General features: G+C 41.1%; 1 protein-coding gene across 4 annotated transcripts in view; it reads left to right on the top strand.

Annotated features, from left to right (window-relative positions):
• Positions 1–19856, top strand: part of hydin (HYDIN axonemal central pair apparatus protein) — a 74125-nt gene extending 54269 nt beyond the window's left edge. For all 4 annotated transcript variants that reach the window (XM_030425390.1, XM_030425392.1, XM_030425391.1 and 1 more), the window contains exons 57-90: positions 113–281; positions 972–1054; positions 1217–1366; positions 2398–2473; positions 3137–3341; positions 3688–3920; positions 4035–4189; positions 4327–4522; positions 4695–4803; positions 5468–5707; positions 5892–6034; positions 6699–6917; positions 7012–7172; positions 7338–7432; positions 7643–7871; positions 8023–8223; positions 8319–8445; positions 8904–9069; positions 10680–10827; positions 11054–11261; positions 11367–11588; positions 12076–12245; positions 12354–12552; positions 14509–14661; positions 14783–14953; positions 15190–15299; positions 15549–15771; positions 16295–16504; positions 16602–16765; positions 17433–17583; positions 17671–17901; positions 17986–18210; positions 18759–19040; positions 19389–19856. In XM_030425390.1, the coding sequence (XP_030281250.1) occupies positions 113–281; positions 972–1054; positions 1217–1366; positions 2398–2473; positions 3137–3341; positions 3688–3920; positions 4035–4189; positions 4327–4522; positions 4695–4803; positions 5468–5707; positions 5892–6034; positions 6699–6917; positions 7012–7172; positions 7338–7432; positions 7643–7871; positions 8023–8223; positions 8319–8445; positions 8904–9069; positions 10680–10827; positions 11054–11261; positions 11367–11588; positions 12076–12245; positions 12354–12552; positions 14509–14661; positions 14783–14953; positions 15190–15299; positions 15549–15771; positions 16295–16504; positions 16602–16765; positions 17433–17583; positions 17671–17901; positions 17986–18210; positions 18759–19040; positions 19389–19598 (6034 nt within the window). In that variant the 3' untranslated portion in view covers positions 19599–19856. The remainder of the gene's footprint in view (positions 1–112; positions 282–971; positions 1055–1216; positions 1367–2397; positions 2474–3136; positions 3342–3687; positions 3921–4034; positions 4190–4326; positions 4523–4694; positions 4804–5467; positions 5708–5891; positions 6035–6698; positions 6918–7011; positions 7173–7337; positions 7433–7642; positions 7872–8022; positions 8224–8318; positions 8446–8903; positions 9070–10679; positions 10828–11053; positions 11262–11366; positions 11589–12075; positions 12246–12353; positions 12553–14508; positions 14662–14782; positions 14954–15189; positions 15300–15548; positions 15772–16294; positions 16505–16601; positions 16766–17432; positions 17584–17670; positions 17902–17985; positions 18211–18758; positions 19041–19388) is intronic.
• The last annotated feature ends 2681 nt before the right edge of the window (positions 19857–22537 follow it).

Below are 22537 nucleotides of genomic sequence, written 5' to 3'. Positions count from 1 at the left end.
CTGTACCATATTATTAAAAAGTATCATTCTAAGATCCACATTGATGTGAGTAAACTTGATCTCACAATGGAACTAGTAGAACTGTTAATTTGCATCATTTTCTCTCCACAAGGTTTACATTTCAGGAGACTGAGCCAACCCAGCCAAACTTCGACTCAATTTTCAAGGTGTTCCCCGACAGTGGTAGACTATTACCCCATGACAAGCCCACAGCAGTGCAGATCCTCTGCAGGCCCAATACGGAAGTCTTAATCAGAGAGAAGACGATTCTGTCATGCCAGGTTTGATCCTTGTACTGGTATTAATGATCACAGAGCTGGAGGTTCATCTATATATTGAATCATAGTGAAATTGGAAAGGATTTTCTTACTTTGTATCCAGAGATTTAGCATTAAACCTTGATTTGATTGGATTTTACTTTTATTTCATGACGAGGTATGCCCTCAACAGTGCCTTTTTTTTGGCTAAAGGAAAGCAGTTTTAGTTTGTACTTCCAAAGTATTACTAACAGTGTTACAGCCCATCCCTATATCCTAGTTTAACAGGATGTTACAAACATGATCTTTCATGGTGTCCGAGTAGTTTAAGATGAATTCCATATAATGAAATCCCTGGGTTGACTCGAGCTGGGATGCTTTGTTGCATGTCATACCCCTCTCTCTCTCATTCTTTTCTGTCAGAATGTCAACTATAAACAAGAAAGTAAAGAAAAATTCTCCATGCTTTTAAAATTAAAAAAACAAAGCAAACAACAACCCAGAAAACATTTCATTGAACGTTCAAGTGCTATGTCTGGTTTTTATTTGTTTGACCATATAAAATACAAGGCTGAAGTTGAGTCATGGAAGTACAACTTGCTTTTACGAGTCACTCAAATGGAGTTCAAGTTTGTACGTTTATTTAAAAAATAAATAAATAATCAAAGCTGATGATTTACTGAATGCTTAAGATTTGGGTTTTCTCCTCTGCAGGTCATTGAACCCTACACTGGACATGGAGAAGAAATCATAACCAGCTTACCAATCAATGTTTCAGTCAAGTCTGTCTTCTCCAGGTTAAGGCTTGATTTATACTGCCTCTGTTATATAATGTATAGATTTAGATTGTGTTACAATAGTTATTAGAAATGTGACACTTACGAAACCCACCACAACCAGCAAGCTTCATTATGTTGTTGATAGGAGGTGGTTCTAAAAAATATAAATTGTGACTTTAGGTATAAAATCACACCTTCATGTGACATCAACTTTGGTCCACTGGTTTTGGGCTGCAAGAAAAACCTGAGCTTCACTATTGAGAACAGTGGCGTCTTTGAAACCTGTTTCAGCATCTGCCGCATAATCATGGACCCTGCTCCGAGACCAGGGTGAGAGAACAGAACACAAACACAAACATGGACATATGGACACACACAAAGGCCAACACTTACCAATACAAGTAAATTGGATAAAACATTATTATTTATATTTATATTTTTGTTACATTGTCATATGTAGAAATTTGTTTTAAAACTGACAAACCAGATTTAAAATTAAAAGTAGTTGCAGCACAGGTTTAGTTTACTCTACATGCTTAACCTCGTCTGATGCTGTAGGTGACATCCCATATTAAAATGTAATCCACCTGAGAAAAGAAGTTTCATTCATGAAGCATCATTGTTTTGCGAATCTCTAAAAATTATTTTAACCATTACTGGAGTAAATTGTGCTGCTTGTGATGAAGTCACGTGATGTGAAGTGAAACAAAAAAAAAAATAAACTAAAATTCCCATTTATGTCACTTAAGTGTATGTTATTCTGATTTAGATGTGAGCAAGGCTAGAGCCGCAAGAGGGACAAATAACTTAAAGTACCTTAATGAACAAAAAGGGGTAGTTAAAACCAATGTGACTAGGTTTAATATAATTTTGAACGTAAGAAAACATCTGATTCTGAATTAGTAATCTGACTAAACAGTTTTAGAAATGCATTAGGTGGGGTGCCGTTTAGCTCACTTGGTAGAGCAGGTGTCCCATGTACAGAGGCTTTGTTGTCGCTGCGGCTGCCCCGGGTTTGAGTCCTGGCCTGGGTGCCCTTTGCTGCGTGTCACTCCCCCTCTCTCTCATCCTGTTTCCTGTCATATCTTCAGCTGTACTATCAATAAAGGCCAAAAAAATATATAAAAAAAGAGATGCATTTGGTTTTGCATGTAGCAATTATATGTCAAGTCGATTTGAAAAAAATTGTACTGAAATTTGACAATATGTGGACTGAAAAGATTTATCCCAATATTTGATATTATGTATCCCATTACTTATCTAATCATTCAAGACTCCTGATACTTTCAACAGTCTAACAGTTTATGTCAATTTTCTTAGAGATGTTTGAATTCAATTTGTTTGTCACTGTGTGCTCTTAGGGGTCCCGGCAAAAAGATGCCAGCAGACAGCAAAATAAGGCCTGAGTCATTAAAGAAGGACATGAAAATTATTCAGGTGAGAGACTGCTCGTGGAGATCACAGCAATGACAGTGCCTTATGATTTGTGCAGTTTTAGTTTCATTTGAGTTGTTGGCTCCCTCATCGTCTTTCTAAGAGATGAGGAGAAACTGCTAACCACCTCTCACAGGAGAGGTGAAAAAGTAAAACATGCTTGTTAGGTCATTGTGGTAAATACAGTGCATAGCACAGCAAAATATATTTTGCCAATGATTAAGAGGCAGCTTAAAGGATTGTTGACCCCCCAAAAATGTTATGTTCATGTAGTCCTATCTAGCATACACATGCATTTTGAAATTAGTCAAACAAATAATATTTTACTACGATTAATTGCAAAGCAATCAGGTGAATTCTCTGACAAGTCAAAATGTCTGATGTGATATAAGTAGTATAAGATGTGACATAAAAAGGAATTTCATGGTGGTACTCATCAGGAAAACAAGTATTTGTAAGTATTACAAAATATACAGAAGCCTATCTTGGTCTGTAGTCACATGTCTTATGTTTGCAAGATATTTTTACAACAAAACCTAAAGAAAGAACATGAAAATAAAAATAATATCCATAATTCATCAGTATCAAGTTTTATTTGGCTCAATTTGTCACTAGTTTACCCATTACTGTCATCTGTACCTCTCTAATACTCCATGTTTTCTCCAGAATTGCCTCACCGTGGGAGTGTTCTCAGTGTCCCCCTGCACAGGGAGCCTGCAGCCAGGGTCACAGCAGGTGGTGACAGTGAATTGTGCAGCTGAACAGCTGGGCAACTGGAACCAGGGGCTGCTCATTGACATCAGTGACCTTGACCCCTCAGACCAGCCTGACGGTATTCCATACAGACTGCTGGCTGAAGTCTGCAAGCCAGGTGAGAGCTGGATGATCTTACTCTGTGTTGCCTGATTGATAAACCACACTAAAGTTGTGGCTCTGTTTCATTCATCGTCCGTACACATCATATGCGTGGATTACACTGAGATCACTAAGATGGGCAAAACAGTGCTTACTGCTGTCTTTATATTTATGTCAGTGTTCAAACCCATATTGTCAAGGTCAGGGCTGCCGAAAGTGGTGTCAGTGGGCCAAAGCTGGCTTGCCATCAGGTTTCTTTCTTTTAGAGGATCTCAAGTCAAGTGCTGAAATGATCTGTCACCCTCATCAAGTGCTTCTCTTTTGACAAATACTAGTTCTTCTCTTTTATTGTGATTTTCCAGGCATTGTGTTAGACATGTCTTCCATCTTTGAGGAGTACCATATGTGCCACAATAGCAGTCAACTCTCCTCTGAGCAGTTTTGCAATGCTGAAGGCATTTACATCCAAGAGGAAAACAAGTTTGTTTTCAACAAAGTCCTGGTCGGGAGAACCGCTCAGGCCCGCTGCAAACTCACGAACAACAGCAAGGTGCCCTGTGTGCTCAGCCTGGTCATCAAACATGTTGGAGCTAAGGTAGGGTAAATTGTAGACAATGTGGGTAGATACATAGATACATCTGTACGGGTGCATCACTGATTGTGGTAGAAGGTAGTTTGCAGGCCAAAGATGTTCCATATTTCCTTACAGGTGCCGCGTAATGTGGAGGTGTTTAAATTGTCTGCTTCAACACTGAGCATTCCCAGCCAGTCACACTCATTCGCTGTGGTCACCTTCACACCCCAGACAATGCAGCTCTACACTGCTGTGTTTGAGGCCACAATTACAATGGAGGGAGGCAGCAGGTATGTGAATGCATGACTCGTTATACTACGTACTGTACCTGCTTGTTTGTCCATTTATCCATTTAACTTATATGAGGATCATAAGAGAATTTGCATTGCTGACCACTGTCCACCTACCCTATCCCTAATGGATCTAGATTGACACCCACATTTAAGAACAAGGTGCTGGAGTTTGACCTAACTGGAGAGGGAAATCTACCCAGTGTGTATCTGGTGCGCCCAGCTTTAAGGAACAGCAAAGGATGCCCAATGCTGCAGTTTAGACGGGTATTGGTTGGGCGCAGACATACCCTGCCCCTGGTGCTGCTAAATGATGGAAATGTTTCAGCTCAGGTGAGAGGAGACGTTTTTCTTTATGTCCTTAATTTTATTATTGTTTTTAGTGTTTTAACAAACATTTTAGCAACATTACATATTAATCACTGCAATAACCGACCATAGTTTACACATGAATATGGGTGGATTCTATCATTAACGGGCTTTCGTTACTTTCTGTGTTGCGTAGGTCCAGATTGACATGCTGGATAAACATGGAGTATTCACCTTTAAAGCTGCTCCTGGCAACACTTGCAGCTCAATCCACTCTACACAGCTTGAGGGCACCACTGATCCAGGTACAGCCTTATCCAGTAACTTACATAATTAGTAGTTAGCAATATGGGCAATGGAATTTACTAGTTACTAGTACTGCTATTATTACTGCTGCTGCTCAATATTGTAAAATCTCATCACTCCATATTTAATCCTCCGTCAACTTGTAGACTCTGGCCCAGTCCCACTGTCCACATTATTTTTCTAAGAACTGAACTCAGACTTTAACAGACTGTTGTCAACTGTGATTGGAACATTGATTGAACATTTATTCCATCTTTCACTAGTAGTAGTGGAATTTCCAAAATGTATTGTATATCTGAGAATTTTTTACACATACTCTATGTAAAGAATACTCCACTTCGTTAAAAAAGCCAGAGATACAACCGATATCATTTTCAGTATTTCACAAATTCTTCTTCCTTGGCAAAACCTGGTGCCCACATTACCCATAGTGCAGCTGGGCAAAAGATGTGGGTTTGTTGAGACAATTTCAGCCAGCTTTAAGCAATAAAGTTTGTGAGAGATTGCCATCAGCACTGCAGAAAGCTGTACCAAACATTCAATAACAGAATAAAACCTGTTGCTGATTTCATGGAAAGGGTTTTGAACATAGTCAGACTACAAGTCAGTAATTCTATGAGCTCAACAACAGTTGTTTCATATTTCTTGTTTGTCTTTCCACAGAAAATCAGGTGGTGCACAGAGCCACGCTGAGGTTGAATGTTAACGAGCAGGTGGAGTTTGAGGTCAGCTTCTCCTCTGACGAGCCCCTCATTGTCAAGGCCCAGATGTCACTGCAGGTGGAGGACAACCAATACAGTAATACCATAATACAAGTGACTGGAGAAGCTTACCAGGAAATCGTCTCTCTGGACAACATCAGCAGATCATCGCAGGAAATAGATCAGGAAGATGATGACGGAGGTAAGAGAAGAAAGGAGGTAGGAATTGAGAGTAAGCAGTGTGTACTTCGGCATATGAGTAAGCCAGGGTAGCAGTCGCTCCCTGATTGTGCACAGAAAAAGGCAGTTAATTGTCATGATTCATTGTACATGGTAGCTTGCTTGTTATCCCAGATTTTTCTACAAGGCCTCGTTCTCTCTCACAGGTAATTATGATGTGCTGAATTTTGGGGACTGTCATGTAGATTGCACCTACCAAGAAAGTTTCACCATGACTAACCACAGCAGCAGCCAGGTCATGAAGTTTGAGTGGCCTCCCTCTGGACCCGATGTCTGCTTTTCACCACAGGTAAAGCACTAAAGGGATGAATGCGAGTGTGGACGCACAATGGGGGCGGGGTTAGAAACATTTTAATGAAAGGTCCAGAGTCGGTCTCAGACTCAAAAACAGGATGTACATTCTTAAAATGAATAACAATGTGTGAAGACTCAAAATGAAAGCCCTGGTTTTTGGCAATTATAAACATTTTATTTATATTATTTGTTAAGTGTGATAGAGGAATGCCAAACAAACATATTGATTATTACATGTATCATACCTTACAAACTTAGAACATAAATAAAGGTACATAAAGGTTACACATACAGGGTACATACATGTAAAAGGCCTACAGCCCTCACACAAAGAAACAATCTATCTGGACTAAATAAGACAACTGCAAGAAGCCTCAGCCTTAATGTATGGGTGTTTTGTGTTTCCTTGTGGTTGTATTTGACTTCTTGTGGTTGTTTGTGTCTCTTTATGATTGTTTCTGTCTGCTCATGATTATTTTGTACCCTTTTATGGTTGTTTTGTGTCTCCTCATGGTTATTTTGCATTGCTTTGCACTCAAAGGAAAAAAAAACGAAAATGTTACATACTGTCATATAAACAGTCTAAACTAGGCTCTCTTTCAATGTTTGCTTAGGTTTAAACTTGCCAGTGTGATCAAAGAATCTACTTTTTCTTACAGGTCGGGCACCTTCATGCTGGCTGCTCAAAGGAAGTGACTGTCACCTTTTGTTCCGGTCAGCCTGTGACTCTGTCCAATGAGCCAATGAGATGCATGGTTTGTCAGGTGGAGTTTCAGCAGCCACTAGAGCAGGTGGCTGACTGGGATGACCGACAGAGGACAGTGCAGTGGCTGAGGTCCTCCAAGGAGGATTCACCACAGCAGCATGAGAAGGATAAGGTAAACATGTTGTCTGTGATGTGAAAAAAATGACGAAGAGGGAGTTGCCGGATAAAAATTCAAGTTCAGCATACATGTATATTTTTGCATGCAGGTGATTAAGACAGATCCTGAGCCCTGCTGCTCTGTGGTCGAGGGCTCCCAGTGGGAGTTGGAACTGCGTATCAGAGCAGTTTGTGACTTTGTGAAGTTCAGTTGCGACACTGACACCATCCACTTCAAAGACACCATGCTTTACCAAACCAGGCTCCACAAGTAAGTCCGGCTCTGTATGTGCAGTGTACGCTGTTACATTAAACCAGAATTAACCATACATACAGCCAGTGATACTTTGTGATACAAATACTGATCATAAAAGTGGGGCTATGGGCTCAACCTGACCAATCATAAATTACATGTTCATTGTGTGTTTGTCTGCAGAATGCAGATAGTAAATCAAGGCACTGTCAAACTAGAATTCTCCCTGCAAATCCACATGGATCAAAGCAACAACACTGTCAGCCACGGCCGAGGAGGTACATATAATTACACATATATACTATATGTATATTATTACTGTAATATTATTGTTTATGATACAGCATTTGACTTTAGTAATTAGTATTAATTGTTCTCGTTGTGCCTTGCTTTTGCCTGTTTTGGGCTTGAATTTGATTTACCTTTTTACATGAAAGTGCCTTTTCAGTGTTTTCTATGTACATGTGAACATGTGTTGTCTATAACAGATGAGACCCCTACCTCTCGACCAGGCAGCAGGTCAGCAGTAATGTTACCTGGAGCCCGTCCTGCCAGCGCCCTGGCCAGCGTTATGTCTGTTCTGATGGGAAATCCTGAGCGTCTGCCCTTCAGCGTTGAGCCCAACATAGGGGCCATAGAGCCTGGTGCAATGCAGAATTTCAGTATTCGCTTTTCACCCTTGGAGGTTGGCCAGTTTCAGGGCAGGCTGTTCTGCAGGTACAATAAAAGTGAATATTCTATGACAGAGCTCCTTAATCTCAGCTATATTCAAGATTTCAAGGGACTGTAAGGAAGTTAATGGATGTATTCACAAGAATAATGGCACAACTTCTTATTTTAACCGCCTCTGTGTGCGCCTTTCTTTCAGTATTCCCAACTTGCAGGATGGGGATGTGGCTCCTTGTGTCTTGGTGTGTGGCCGCAGCCTGTTGCCCCACTGCCACTTTGACCTGGAGGACTCAGACTACATCAATGGGATCCGCTGCAACTCTGAATTTAGGGGCCCTCTGGACGCTAACACCAGGGTCATAGAGTTCAGTGCTGTTGGCTTGTCTGTGCCATCAGTGAGGTAACAGCAAGAGAGAGCAATCAGAGCTTTTTGTCTCTATCAGTTCAAGCTCCAAACCTTTGAATATGCGTGTGTGCTCTTGGTTTACCCCACAGACGTTTTAGTGTGCTGAACCCAACCAGTAAAGCCTATTCATTCAAATGGAGGTGTAAAGACACAGGTGGCAGCCCATTCTGCTGCCTCACCCCTTGTGGTACCATCATGCCCGGGAAGAAAGTGGAAGTAAGAATGGAAACACAAACAGTGAAATCTCTATATATGGTGGTGTTATCGTATTACATTTCTCTTCCAAAGTCTCTCAGCTAGTTTGTCGTCTGCTTCACCTCAGCCCATCCTTTTTCATTTTATTGCACAGTCAATCTCTTTTCCAATTTTGCATTTTTGGTCTCCATTCCATTTCTTTTTCACTTTCCCCATCTCCCCGTGTCCCACTTTATCACAACAAATCTAATCTTATCACTTCCATTTAATCTCATACCATTTTAATTTTTGTTTTCACAATATCATCAAATTGTAGCGGAACCCATCTGAACTAATCTATTCCCCTCCGCTCTTCCTCATTTGTACTCCCTCACTCTCCCCCCCACATTTTTTTCTTTTTAGACATGTCTTCATTTCCTCTCCTTTCCATGAAAATTGTTTCCCGTTTGTAATCCTGTGGTTCGTCTGTGTGTATGCAGGTGTGTTTTGAATATATAGCTGAGCAGATGGATGCTGTGGAGTCATTCTGGAGCTTTGTGATTGAGACTCTTTCACTGTCTGTTCCCTTCCTGTGTGTGGGCACCACGAGAGAACCACTTGTCTATCTCGACAGACCCCACCTTGACTTTGGAGAACTGCTTGTTGGTATGAAACGCACATCGACCCACACGCTCGCACATGTGTTTGTGCAGTGACACAGATCGCACATCTCTTTCAAGTCGCAACATGTATTTAACACAAAGCAATGCTTATTTTAAGTATTTTTCTCCTGCAATGTGGGAAAGGTGCATGCACATAAATATATTTTGTGTGATACTGGATATACATTTGTAGATACAGTATGTCAAGGCCATTTAACAGCCTCTGCAATACCACTTGGCAAGGGTTAAGAAAAGATTGCTTTCATGGTTTACAAATAAAACTATGAACAATCTGAATAAGATATCTGATCAATGACACAATCCCTTGCTGCCTGTATAAACCTCCAACAACAATATTTTTGTTCTCCTGATGAAGCTGAAGTTTTGAAGTAAACACAAAACTCCTGTAAATCCCAGCACATTAGTCCTTGCAACATCTAATACTCCTCCAATGTAAAGAGAATCATGCATAACAAAGTTACTGTGCCAGGTTTGTTGTGTGCCTCTGGCCAATTTTAACTATGTGTGGGGCTGATGTGAAGTCTAATATTAATGTATCAGATTAGTAGCACAGATAAATTATATTACCCACTCCCATTAAGTGGAACAAGTACCATGGGAGTTCAAACTAAGTTTTTCAATTTCATATTCTAAGTCTATGTGACCATAACAGATTCCAACCGTTGAGGTAACTGTTAATCATGGGTGGATGACATATTCTTTAAATCTACAGTCTCATAGGGAACACATTCACTTATATGAACCATTTTTGACACATGCATATTAACAAGCTATTAATACAAGCTGCTATTACTCTGTTAGCCTTCATTTACTGTAACAATGGCAAAAACTACATCTCTACTCAATTTAAGATTCTTAATAAAACCTTCTAATTACCGACCTCTGCTTCAGTAAGCTGCATATCAGAGGGGTCCAAACCATTGACACTGCTTTTTTGTATAAGTGTTCCTTAAAGGGGGAACATGTGATTCCATGCCCTATATCTACTGTATATGTTTTGGTGTGTAAATGATGTGTAAATCTCAGCTGGCAGCCGTGACATGGCTGTAATGGCTTCAACATAATCCTTTGGGGCAAGTGCTCTGAAATCTCACGAGGAGTTGTTATAGTTGTTGCCTCATCTTAACTTTGAAAATGGCATTTCCTCTAAGTCAAACAATGACAAAGTTGTCAGACACTTACAATAACAACCTCAGCCTGTCAGTGGCAAAAATAAGCATTTTCAATGGATGTAACTTTCATAGTTACCCCAAAGGATCATGTTGCAGCCATTGCAACTGTGTTGCAGCTGCCATCTGAGGCAATCTACTGGACTTATTCCAAAAAAACCTAAATATCAGTCATTTACACCCCATTTAGATATAGGGCCTAAGTTTAAAAATACCCAAATTCCCCTTTAGTCTGTCTTTTAAGGCATTTTTTTTATTTTTTCAAGGCACAAGGACTTGGTTTTGTGGTTAAGGTTAGAGTTTCATCTATGATAAGGGCAGCTGTGTAGCTACATTGGTTGAGTTCAGATATTTAGGATAGATAATGCTGTTTTCTGCCTAAATATAAATTTGTTTGTGTGTGTGTGTGTGCTCACTGGTACAGGTCGCAAAGTGGAAAAGACAGTGAATGTTGTGAATGGAGAGCCGGAGCCCTTCCACTTCACTGTCATGCAGTCATCACTTCTCTGTGATGACCAGCAGTCCAGCCTCTTTTTGCAGCCCATGAGTGGAACAGTGGCACCCAAAGAAAGGTTAATGACACTATAACAAATCCATTTTTTTAGAAAACACTGTCACTGACTTGTGTGTGATGTGTTATGCATCTGGCATGAGCTAATTGAACAGGCAAATAACACAGCTTTGTTTGGCAGTTTTTTCTTGCTTCACTGCTAACTAACTTTATATAGCTCTATGAAAGCATACTGGAGAAAGTCATAGAGAGCTTTGTATTTGTCAACTGTAAACTGTTTGGTGCAGGTTGCCATTGTCAGTGTCCTTCACACCTTGCCGGGAGGGCTGTGTGAGCTTCAGATTGGTGCTGAGGGTGAAGAGGAAGTCAGAGCCACTTGCACTCACAGTTAAGGCCGATTGTTTTACCATGAGCACTTCTGTTCAAGTTGAGGAGCCAGGCGGAGGCCTCAGAGAGATCGGCCCTAACCACCAAGACATTCTAGACTTTGGAAAGGTCAGTACACATACACAAATACTAATGATTACATTCCTTTAAATGTGAGGTTTTAATACAACAGCCACCCTCCTGTACTCCTCTGTATATATATACTTTTCATAGGTGGAGATTTTAGGGCAATCCACCTTTAATTTCCTGGTGTCAAATCTGGCAAGATTCAGTCAGGAAGTGAACTTTGACCTATCAGGACCCAGAGAGGTGCTGCAATTCTTGGAAGCAAAGCCACAAAATGCTGCTATTGAAGCTGGGAAGCAGCTGCAGGCGTCACTGTTCTTTTGTCCCCAGAGCATTTGTAACCTTCAGGAAGTCAAACTGAGCATCAAGGTGAGATACTGATCAGCTTTACTCGTGTTAAAGTGTTTGTTTTTTTTTTTATCATTTTTATTAAGAGATCAGTAGGCTAGTTTGATCTCATCCTGCCCTGACAAGAAAATAAAATCAAAAATCTATTATGTAACATCTACGCATCAAAAATGGCTAGATCTTTGTAGCACATTTTGAAATGCCAAAACCTATCCTCCATCCAAGTTTCATGGAATCTGTTCAGTTGTTTTCATGTAACGCTGTTGACAAACCAACCAACCAACCAACAAATGGATTCAGTTGAAAAACATAACTTCCCTGGCAGAGATAAAAAAAAAAAAAAAAATGATATAAAAGAAACATCTGAGCTTTAGGTGATAAAATTCTTCATTGGTGTTTTCATGTCAAAGCACGAAATTGTTTAATTTGGTGTAAATAACCCTTTAACGTCAAATGGATCCTGGGATGTACCTGTTATTGAACTTACACCAGTGTTACCTCCTGTCAGGTAAAACTCGGGACAACATTTTCCTTTGCCATCAAAGGCGGGGCTGTAGCACCTAGCCTTGAATTCTCCTTCACCAAGCACAACTTCGGCAAGTGCTTTCTGTACAGTCCTGGCATGGTACCAGCCTCCAAGACTCTAGTAATCAGCAACAAAGGCGAAAGGGACATCAGGTACTTGCGTGTATTTGTTGTTCTCCATGTGTAACGAAATGTCTTGTTCTATCCAGGATGTGAGTCTCTTATTTGAAAGCCGTCTGTGCTCTACTCCCCCCTCCTCAGTGTCCAGTCCCAGTTCGAGAACAGCTCTTACCTAGAGATTGGCTTCCAACAAGCTATCTTGTCTCCTGGTGCTGTGATGGAGGTACCGGTGAACTTCTATCCTCGTGAGACGTGCCGTTACCATGAAAAACTCACCTTCATCTTAAACAGCTGCGTCACAAAACAAGTGGACATACTGGGACAAGGCATCGAGATGAAGGTGAGAAAGAAGAGTGTCTGAAGGCTGTGAGGCTGTGTAATGTTTATGTGCTGGTAAATTAAACTCTCTTGAAATCCGAGTGATGAACAGTACTGCGGTTCACCTCTCATCCAAGAGGCTTCTGTAGTTCTGACTAACTGGAGGGGAGAAGCAGGCTTTTAAACTCTGTGTCCTTACAGAGTCGTTAAGGACATGTTTGAGCTCTGAGTTTTGTTAGTGTCCTCTGTTGTTCCAGTTTGACATAGATGGATCCCTTTACTCCTCTTTCAGTCCATCTGTCTTCTCTGGCCAATATGTTTACATTGTTGTCCTCAAAGGAATGATTTTTCTCCTTCAGATGTAAGTGGACAGCAGAACCTTGACCTGAGGAGTTGGTCCTCCTCTATTGTGGCATTCTTTTATGGAGAGGTTGTTTTGTCTCCCTAATGTGCAAATCTGTACATTCCTGACTGAATTGAACAGCATGAACTACATAACTCGGTTTATGCCTCAGTGTTTTGTCCTTAGGATGGACACATTTCTGCCTCAGCGTGTTTAAAGTTAGCTGGGATATAATGTTTATTAATGATCCTCCTGAGTTTCTTAGCTGTCCCAGAGACATAGGGAATGACGGTGTTGTAACTGAGTGGGCTTGGTCTCAGCCCGATGGTTTAAGGTTCTGATGACCCCCGGCTTGTGCTCCAGAGGGTGATGAGAATCGAACAGCAAATATTGATCTGTGTGTGAGTAGGTTTTTTGTGTACACCTCAATATAGAGGATTCTGTCCTCTTCAATTTGTACTGCACAGTGCAAGAGGGGCAGACTGTCTCCTCTGACATCTTGATGACAGCTTGATGTTATTGTCCAAAGCACATGTCCTCATGTGATGTAAAAAAACAAAAACTTTTCATTTTGCAATTATGACATTTCTTGTCTTACTTATCAGATTACCATGAACAAAAGCCTCTTAAACTACAGCAGCTGTGTGACAAAAAGTTGTTTCATTACTCACCAAAAGTCCACTGACTGACTGACTAGCAACAGGTAGAGTGAGTTACCCAACATGGGTATGTCTACTAACAGTGTGGTTGTAGGATTTTCCATTTTAGCATTCAGACACATGACACTTGATTGAAAAAGGACGAACGTTTCAATCCAAGTTTTGTCCCTGCTGCCACAGCAGATCCAAATTATCGTGCTTGCTAGTTACACACTATGTATTCTGTAGAAATGCACTTATATTGTAAGTCATTGTATGTAAATGTGTCTTTGTTCTGGAGGCAAAGATAATGCACACTATGTGGAAACAAATTTCTTTGGGGTCATTAAAACTGTCTATTTCCAGGGAAATGTCTGGTGGCTTCTAGTATTGTTAAGAAGTTAATCAGGCAATATGTGAGGTTACTATTAGAGGTAATATTATAACAAAAATATAGCCAATTATGCTGGAATAAGGAATATTTTTTTTATGCCTTCCGTTCCATATGCCTGTGCAAAATTAAATCTAACACTAGTTTACTTTGATGGTCACCCTGATAATGTAAGGTTATGGAAACATATCAACCACCATTTTGTTTTTTTATGAGAATATTGATGTTTTTTTTTTATACATTTAAAGGTTTTGTAATTTCAAGTTTCAAGATCACTATTGTTGTCAGTTGGGACATTTTCTTACATTGACTGACTGTATGCAAAGTTAAGAGTTCACAGCTTTTAGGATTCAATCCCCTGTTAAGATACATCTAAATAACCCTGTGTCCTGCTTTAAACCTGTCTCCTTGTTTAACTGACTCTATCCAATTTACTATCATCCACTAATGTATTTAATGTAATCATCCTGTAAAAAACTGAAGATACCCCGTGCTTTTCTCCCTCCCACCCTCAAGTGTAAATGTAAATGTGTAGCTCACTTGTCACTTGTATCCTGGTGAGCACAGGAATATCAATCATTCTGTGTTTGTATCATTCCATCCTAGCTGGAGGTAGAGGATCCCAGGCAGAGGAAAGTTAAACTGAGATCACTGATGTTGGGTCAGAAGGTGAAGAAAGAAGTGGTTCTGGTTAACCGTAGCACTTTAGACGTTTCCTTTACTCTGCTGCTCAACACAAACACAACGCTGGACTCAAGGGTAGGAAACACACACACACACACACACACACACACTGATACTTTCATCTACTTGAACAATACTAAATATTCTCCTCTTCCTCTACCTCTTCCTCTTCATCCTCCTCATCCTCCATCTCCAGGATCTGTCCTTCACTCCAGCAGGTGAGCTGAGCCTGAAAGCCAATGGTGGGTCCTGTACTGTTGAGATTCAGTTTTTGCCTCGTCAGCACATAGCTCCCTTCAGTGCTGAGCTGCAGGCGGAGTTTGCAGGCCTGTTACACCCCCTAGTGACCATTCAAGGATGCTGCCAGGTACACTGCAAATTATAATTTACATTTCTTTTTTTACAATCACTAATTTCTTTCTCTTTCTAAGTTCTTCAGTAGTTCTCTGAACTATTTTATTAATAAAAAAAGAGCTCACATTGAGATGAATGACACAAGTTATATCTCTCACAACTTTTACATTTTTAGGGTTTGTTCGATTAACTCTGTAGTGTATGTTGGATAACGTCATGTTAACTACTAGTTCTGGTGTTTACTGCCAGGGTGTGGAGTTCCAGCTGGACCGGGACTACTTAGCATTTGGAGCTGTTGTCCAGCGCTGCCAGGCCAGGAAGAGGATTGTCATGATGAACACTGGAGACATCGGTGCCAGGTCAGTTTCAGCGACCATCGGAGAACAGACATGTTGCAGCAGAAACACAGAAACATACAGATCCATGTTCACTCTGGTGCACATAAATGCAAACACTTACTAATAAAACAAGGTTTTGTAAAGAGTCTACAGTTGTGTAATAAAACAGATTGACTAGACTGACCCTCACTTCTCTTTAACTCTGTCACTCTTAGATCATGAATGTTTTGTTGGACTCGTTTTGTACTTATCTGTCTATTTTGTAACCAGGTTTCAGTGGAGAACAGAGAGTTTTCCTGCAGAGTTGTCGATCGTGCCATCTGAAGGATATATCTGTCCAGGCAAGGAGGTTCCTCTTGAAGTGACTTTTGCCCCCATGGAACTAAGTAATGACACAAGATATGAGAACCTGTCTTGCTGTGTGAAGGGCTCCACTTCACCTATAACCCTCACCGTGACAGGATCCTGCATCATAGCCTCCACTAGCAAAGAGGTTTGACTAATGTTCCTTTATACCCAATGTTGTTGTTAGTGTACTTAATTTAAAACACAGGAGGGGAAGTGATGCATCACACTTATTGTATTTACTGTCCCCACAACTGGTTTTGTATTATCATTACCATGTAAAGTGAAGAAATGTTCATGTATCTTAAGAGTTATCAATGATATATGCTTTATCAATAACAGTCACAGTGTATGGCAGGGTGACTTTGCATTGACACAGCATATTCTTCAAAAAAAGACTTGAGTTTATGTTCCCATCTCAAGACAGAGAGTGTTCAAAGATTTAAAGATTAGTGAAAATTTGGAAAACACTTAAGTCAGTTTCCATTAACTGATTCTCCATTAATGACTGAGAAAAGGGTCCAGAAAGTGTGTCATATTCTACTGCATTTAAAATTGGGTGAAGGCAATATTTACTTTTTTCTTGCCTATGCCTCAAATGACATGCATTACTTGAGCATTTGAATAACCTGTTGCACCAGTCTTACCTCCATCTGACCTTTTGTCCCCAGGTGGTACATTTTGTTTGCCCAGTACGAGGCTCACACATCCAGACCCTGCCTGTTTCCAACCCCACAAACCAACATTGCAGCATCAGACCTGTCATAGAGGGCGAGCAGTGGAGCGCCGCACCCTCTGTGATCCTTGAACCACTCCGGAACAAAACATATGAGGTCACCTACCGACCACTGACCATGACTGCTGATGGAAAGAAACACCTGGTAAAAGAGCTGTAACATTTCAACATCGTAATTGCTAAGCTATGAAGAGTGACATTGACTTTATCTCAAACAACATCACTCACTCTTATTTCCTCAGGGGTCAGTCTTTTTCTCCTTTCCTGATGGGACAGGCATGCTGTACTCCCTGCAGGGAATTGCTGAGCCTCCCAAAGCAGAGGACACCATTGTGCATGAACTGCCTGCTAAGACTCACCACACACAGCTGTTCCCTGTGCACAACTGGCTCTCTAAGCAACAGCGGTAAAACACACACACACACACACACACACACACACACACACACACACACAGAATACTGGACTTTGGACACAGTCAAAGTCCAGTATTCATTCTCCTTTCAGCTCTGTTTTGGTTTCTACCAACTCCTGAGAGAAATGTGTGGCTCTTTACCTTCCAAATTCTCCGCTATGTTCACCAGCTAGTTTGGTGCTGGGCAGGTAGTGTACTGTGGGTTTTTAGAGCTTTTTGGTGAAAACAGCTGCTGCTGCTGCTGCTGCAGCCCAAAATTATGCTAGGAAAGAAGTAAGAGTGAACCAAAACTGCACAGTTGAGAGCTGGAGAGTTAAACAATGAACTGAAATATAATATCAAGCTCCATAAAGCAGGAGGAGCTGGAGACTCAGGCAATAATTATCTTTAGTTTTATCATTATTGAGGACTAAGGGTGCTGGAAATCCTTGGAAGAGCTTAAAGTTAAGGATACCTCGGATTTGTATTTACGACACTAGTGTTACACTCAGTAACTGTGTGGGAGTGCCAATGGCAACAAAATGCCAATCTCTTCATAATGTTGCTTTAAAAAGATCACCTGAATGCAGAATGTGACTGGCTGGTGTAAAGAGGAGAAATACACAAACCCTGACAGGACATTTGTACAGTCCATTCATGAGTGTATCTGTGTGCTTAGGTTCCGTGTGCTGATCGAGATCCTGAAACCTGACAAGCCAGATGCTACAGTGTCCTTAAAGGGTCTAGAATTCATTGATGTCCCGGCTTTGGCCAAGAGAGACTACAAGATGTCTTTCTTTACATACAGAGAGGGGCAGTACAACACTAAGGTTTGACCACACACACATTTCTGTGAGAATATCTGAATATATTTTCTGAGCTTTGTCTTCACATCACCCTTGAACTCTCCTCCTCAGGTGACGTTTCGTAATGTGGCGTCTGGTGAGTACCTGTACTACCTTGTTACCTTCGAGGTCACACCTCCAGAAGTCCTGTCCACCATAAAGCTGGTGACAGCTGTACGTCGGATGGCCTCTGCCACTGTACAGGTGGAGAACCCCCTGACCACAGCTACCTGCCTGACCACTGAGTGTAAATGCCCTGACATCAGTGCCCCATCACAGCACACTGTGCCAGGACAGTCCAAGGTGGAAACTGAATATTTTCTATTCTCTAATTAATGTGTGCCCACAAAGAAACTTGAATTCATACTCTGTGTGTTCTCTCTTTAGGGTTCTATGAGTTTTGAGTACCAGCCCATGCGTGTAGGCGAGTCGACAGCCAGGCTGACACTTTGTAGTAATGATCTGGGCTGCTTCCACTATGATCTGCTTCTCACAGCGCTGCCCCCACCGCCAGAGAAAACCGTCCACTTCAACACTTCTCTGGGCAGCAGCCACTCCCTTCTTGTAAAGTTCATAAACTACTCCCGCTCCAAAACTGAGTACTCATGCAAGGCAAGAAAATATTCGACATTCAAATTTTAAATGCAGACTTTGTTTTTGTGATATTGTGTGTTCTGTTCTATTTCCCTTTCTAGTTAAGCTTTTACGAACCACTGGGCATCGTATAGTATGAAAGAGACATTTTCGAAGGGATGCCTCACAATCATACACATCAGTTTACCAAGCAGCCTGTAAAAACTCCTATATGAATTGTTTTGTGGTTCTGGGGGAACTTTGTCAAATCTGAAAAGAAAGTTTTATTTACCCTTTCAACACATTAAGAGAATGTGCTTCGAGTTTCTCCGCCCCTTAGTCTTACAAACTTCTGAGAAAACAGAGCATGATGGGTTGATCAGGTGTAAATAGACCAGGCAAGTGATTTGAGGGGTGACTGTTGGGGCTCACTTGCTGACATTTGCTTTGTTTAACATGATGATTTCAAATTGGAGAAAACGTGTTTCCATTCATAAAGAGCAATTTCAAAACAACAAAACTACCTATACAATCACAGAGATTTGTCTGCAGCTATGTGATCCCCTGCTTGTTTTCTCTCTCTGCAGACTGATTGCCTGGACTTCACTGTGGACAAGAGTGTCTTTGCTTCTCCAGGTTTCCAGGCAGGGTCAGAGACCAGCGTGGAGGTTTGCTTTGAACCTCATCAGCTGGGGGAAGTGAGAGGCCAGCTCAAACTGTCCTCATGCATAGGAGGCGAATACATATTTCCCTTAATTGGGATCTGCCTCCCTCCTAAAGCCCAGGGCCCGTTTAGCATCAGGGCCGGACGCAACGTCATTATCTCCTTCAAGAATGTCTTCCTGCAGACCACTGCTTTCTCTTTTCAGGTAAAGAACCAACGATTCGAGAGCCTGTGAAATAAGCAGTTTGAAAACTGAAAGAACATTTCAGGGTTTGATAGTTTCAGAGAAATGTTAGTGACAGAGAATGAAAGTGCTTAATATTCCAACACAGCCGCTGTACAGAAAGTAGATACATTCCTTGAAAGCTATGGAAATAATTTTTTATTTCAAGCATTTACACAGAGAGTAACCAGCCTGCCGACCAATATGGAGCTGTATGAAGAATGTTTAGACTGTGACTCTTAACCCCTCCAGCTTTATTTTATTTGCTCACTTTATTCATCCTTTATTTTTATCTGCAATTAAATTAACCTTAGCCTTATTTACCCTTAGGTGGACAAACCATTTTTTACTGTCAAAGGAGTGGACACCATCCCCTCCAAAAGCACCCAAAACATCCTGATATCCTTTGAGACCCCTCCAAGAGACTCTCCAGGGCCGTGGTTTGGCCAGCTGACCATCTCCAGCCAGCGCTCCGAGGGCCACCGCAAACCTTGTTTTTGGGTTTATTACCTGAGGGGATACCGCTCCGGGTCACCTTAGAGAGAGATGTATGCACACACATGCATTAGGCTGTGCAGACACACATTCACAGAACAAACACTAGACAAGATGTGCGCTGACAACCAGTTGGACCAACTTTTTTAGGATGCTTCAGTTATTTATCCAATACCCGAACTCTGATGTCAATGCCAAAAATACAAGCCACAATGTCCCTGTTTGTATGATCAGTTAATTAATTATTTGTCACAATTGTGTTCTAAAAAATATATTTTAGAAATAAAACCTACAGAGAAAACATTCACTGCACACTCATTTCCACATGGGGGCAATCATGGGCCGTGAGTTACCTTTTTTTTCTGCTCCACTGATGTGAGGAAGAGTCAACACTGAGTTCACTTGTGCGCTTGCGATCCTTCTTTTAACCAGCATGTTAGTGTCGTCTTACCCCGTGTGCTGTTAGACACACGGCACAGTGCAGCGTCACGGCCTACTCAGCTGAGAGGGCAGAGCTGGAGGACATGCGCTTTATTAAAGGTTAGATCTGTCACACATACATGCACACAGCCAAACCTATAAAAACAAGTTGGACTGACAATCAGAGGGACATCCTCTGATATTCCCAGCTGGGACAAAGTGAAGCACACAGGGCTGATACCTCCTGCTGTGACTGTGTAGGACACTCCTCAGCTTGCTTCTGGACAACAAGCTCAGAGAAAATGATGTGATGAAGTGTTTTCTACCTGTATTACCAGAGATTACTACTGCTCACAACACCTTGCACAAAGATGAAAAAACTCAAACCATTCACTGAAAGCACATGCAATACATTTTACCACATAGCAATTTAAATTAATTAATGTAGCAAGTAGCAAGACCAGGGCCAGAATTCAGAAATCCGCAAATGGATATCTACGAGATTCTCTGGAGAATAGGGAACATTTCTGCATATTCAGAGTTTTGGTGATATGAGCATTATATTTAATCAAATATGTACTCAATATACATTGTCAGGACGTACTGTGAACCAAGATACCAGACACATCTTAATTTTGTCATGTACGCTATGTGGTTCAAATATGAACCTTGTGTCTTGTCTGGAAATATCCAAGTTCAATATCTTTTAGAACACAAATTGTATCAATGGCATATCTGTAAATGTCATTGCACAATCAAATACAGTCCATATAGAGTTCATATATGACTCAAAGTCATATCATTACTCTAGATTCTCTGCAGAATACAGACCATTTCCACTGCATATTCCGAGTGTTGTTGGCATATATCATATATGGTCATATATGGATGAAGGATACAATAAAACATCCATAAGACTAGAGATAGACGTTGTATAAAACATATTTTGCCCGTTCCCCCAAACAGCAATCGTATTCTTTATAACAGCAGAAATAGGAGGAATATCATCCAATCGCTTGGTGCGTCGATGCGTTGATGCGTTGAGGGTGAAACTGCTTTGAATCCTGACTGTGCGCTCCACTGCACGTGATTGAGAAGCAAGATGAGATTCACAGATTAGACAGTAAGCATTTGTTAAAGCGCTCTATTGGAAGCACCACTCTGTTTTGAGCTGAACGAAACATGGGATCTAGTCATGAAAATGTGTGTATGCACAGTGGAAGTATAACCTGTGGGAAAAAAGGCATTCTAAACTTCATTTTGGGGCAAAGTCATCAAACTTTTTAAGCACTTTTTATCAGATTTGATTGGCGATTCTATACATACAGGTTTTATGTCAAAGTGACCATTAAAAGAAGTTGTGGCTCTCTGGGTGGGACTGGTTTTGACAAGTTGGCTGTCAAGCAGCAAGACTTGCCTCTTAGGACTTTGAAATAATTTATTACAATTCAACAGCAACACAAACAGCCTCCAAAAGTTTAAACAACAATAAAGTTTATTTCTAACCTTCTTGAAAGCAGGCTTTATTGAATTGCCATTATATGGGAAATGTTTAATTCATAATCTGGTAACTAAATGTTATTTTTCTAATATGTGCTCTAGTTTTTTGTAACTTACATGATAAGCCTGTGTATCTACCCCTTCGGGCTATTAAGGATTAAATATGTCCAATACAGCCTACTTCTTAACAACACTGTTGGGTAAGCAGTGGCCACAACAAACCAGAATCAAAAGAAGCGGGGAAGTTGGAAGAAGAAGTGAGGGAACGATTACGGTCGGGAGAATACAGAGTTGAAAGAAAAGAAGCTGCTAAATCTCAGGATTGGGACAATTTCTGTGAGGTAGTTAGTCAATGCTGCTGTCGTCTACTGCACTATGTGAAGTGCAATTCCTGTGATAAACTATACACGCATGAGAGCCACAAAACAGGTATGTCCAGCATGACAAGACAGGTTTGTGGAGGGTCTAAGAAGAAGGACGTGTCTCAGAGTGGTATAACCGCCTTCCTAAAAAGTAACAAAATTCCAACGCAAGTCAAATCAGAGGTCACCGACGCCTGTGTTGAATTGTGCTGTCAAGATCTGCGGCCCTTTGTTTCTGGCGATGGAGCACGTTATGGATGTGTGGATGCCTGCAGTGTACTCCCTCACTGGCAAACCATCTACGACAGAGCCAAAGCAACGGCCACAGAAAAAAAATTAAACCTCGCAAAAGAGATTGATAAAGCTCTGGATTGTGGCATTGCAATTACCACTGACATGTGGACTGATGATTACAACAAACGGGCATACACAGCATTTACCGGTCACTTCATCAGTGAAGACTGGAAACTGATGAGTCGCGTCATAACAACAGCTGAATTTGACTCTACTCTTAAAAAGACAGCTTACAACCTTCACAAGCAGGTGATCAAGGAGCTGCATGACTTTGTTATTGAAGCTGATTGTTTACCTAAAGTCATGTTCGTGAGTGACCAGGCAGCCAACATCAAAGCTGCTCTCCACAGCTACAAGTGGATGCCATGTGCAGCCCATGTCATCAACATCGTCATCAAACACACATTT

The sequence above is a fragment of the Sparus aurata genome, chromosome 8 (assembly GCF_900880675.1).
Source record: "Sparus aurata chromosome 8, fSpaAur1.1, whole genome shotgun sequence".
NCBI lineage: Eukaryota > Metazoa > Chordata > Actinopteri > Spariformes > Sparidae > Sparus > Sparus aurata.
Note: the sequence above shows the minus strand (reverse complement) of the source record. Positions and strands in the feature narration are given on the sequence as shown.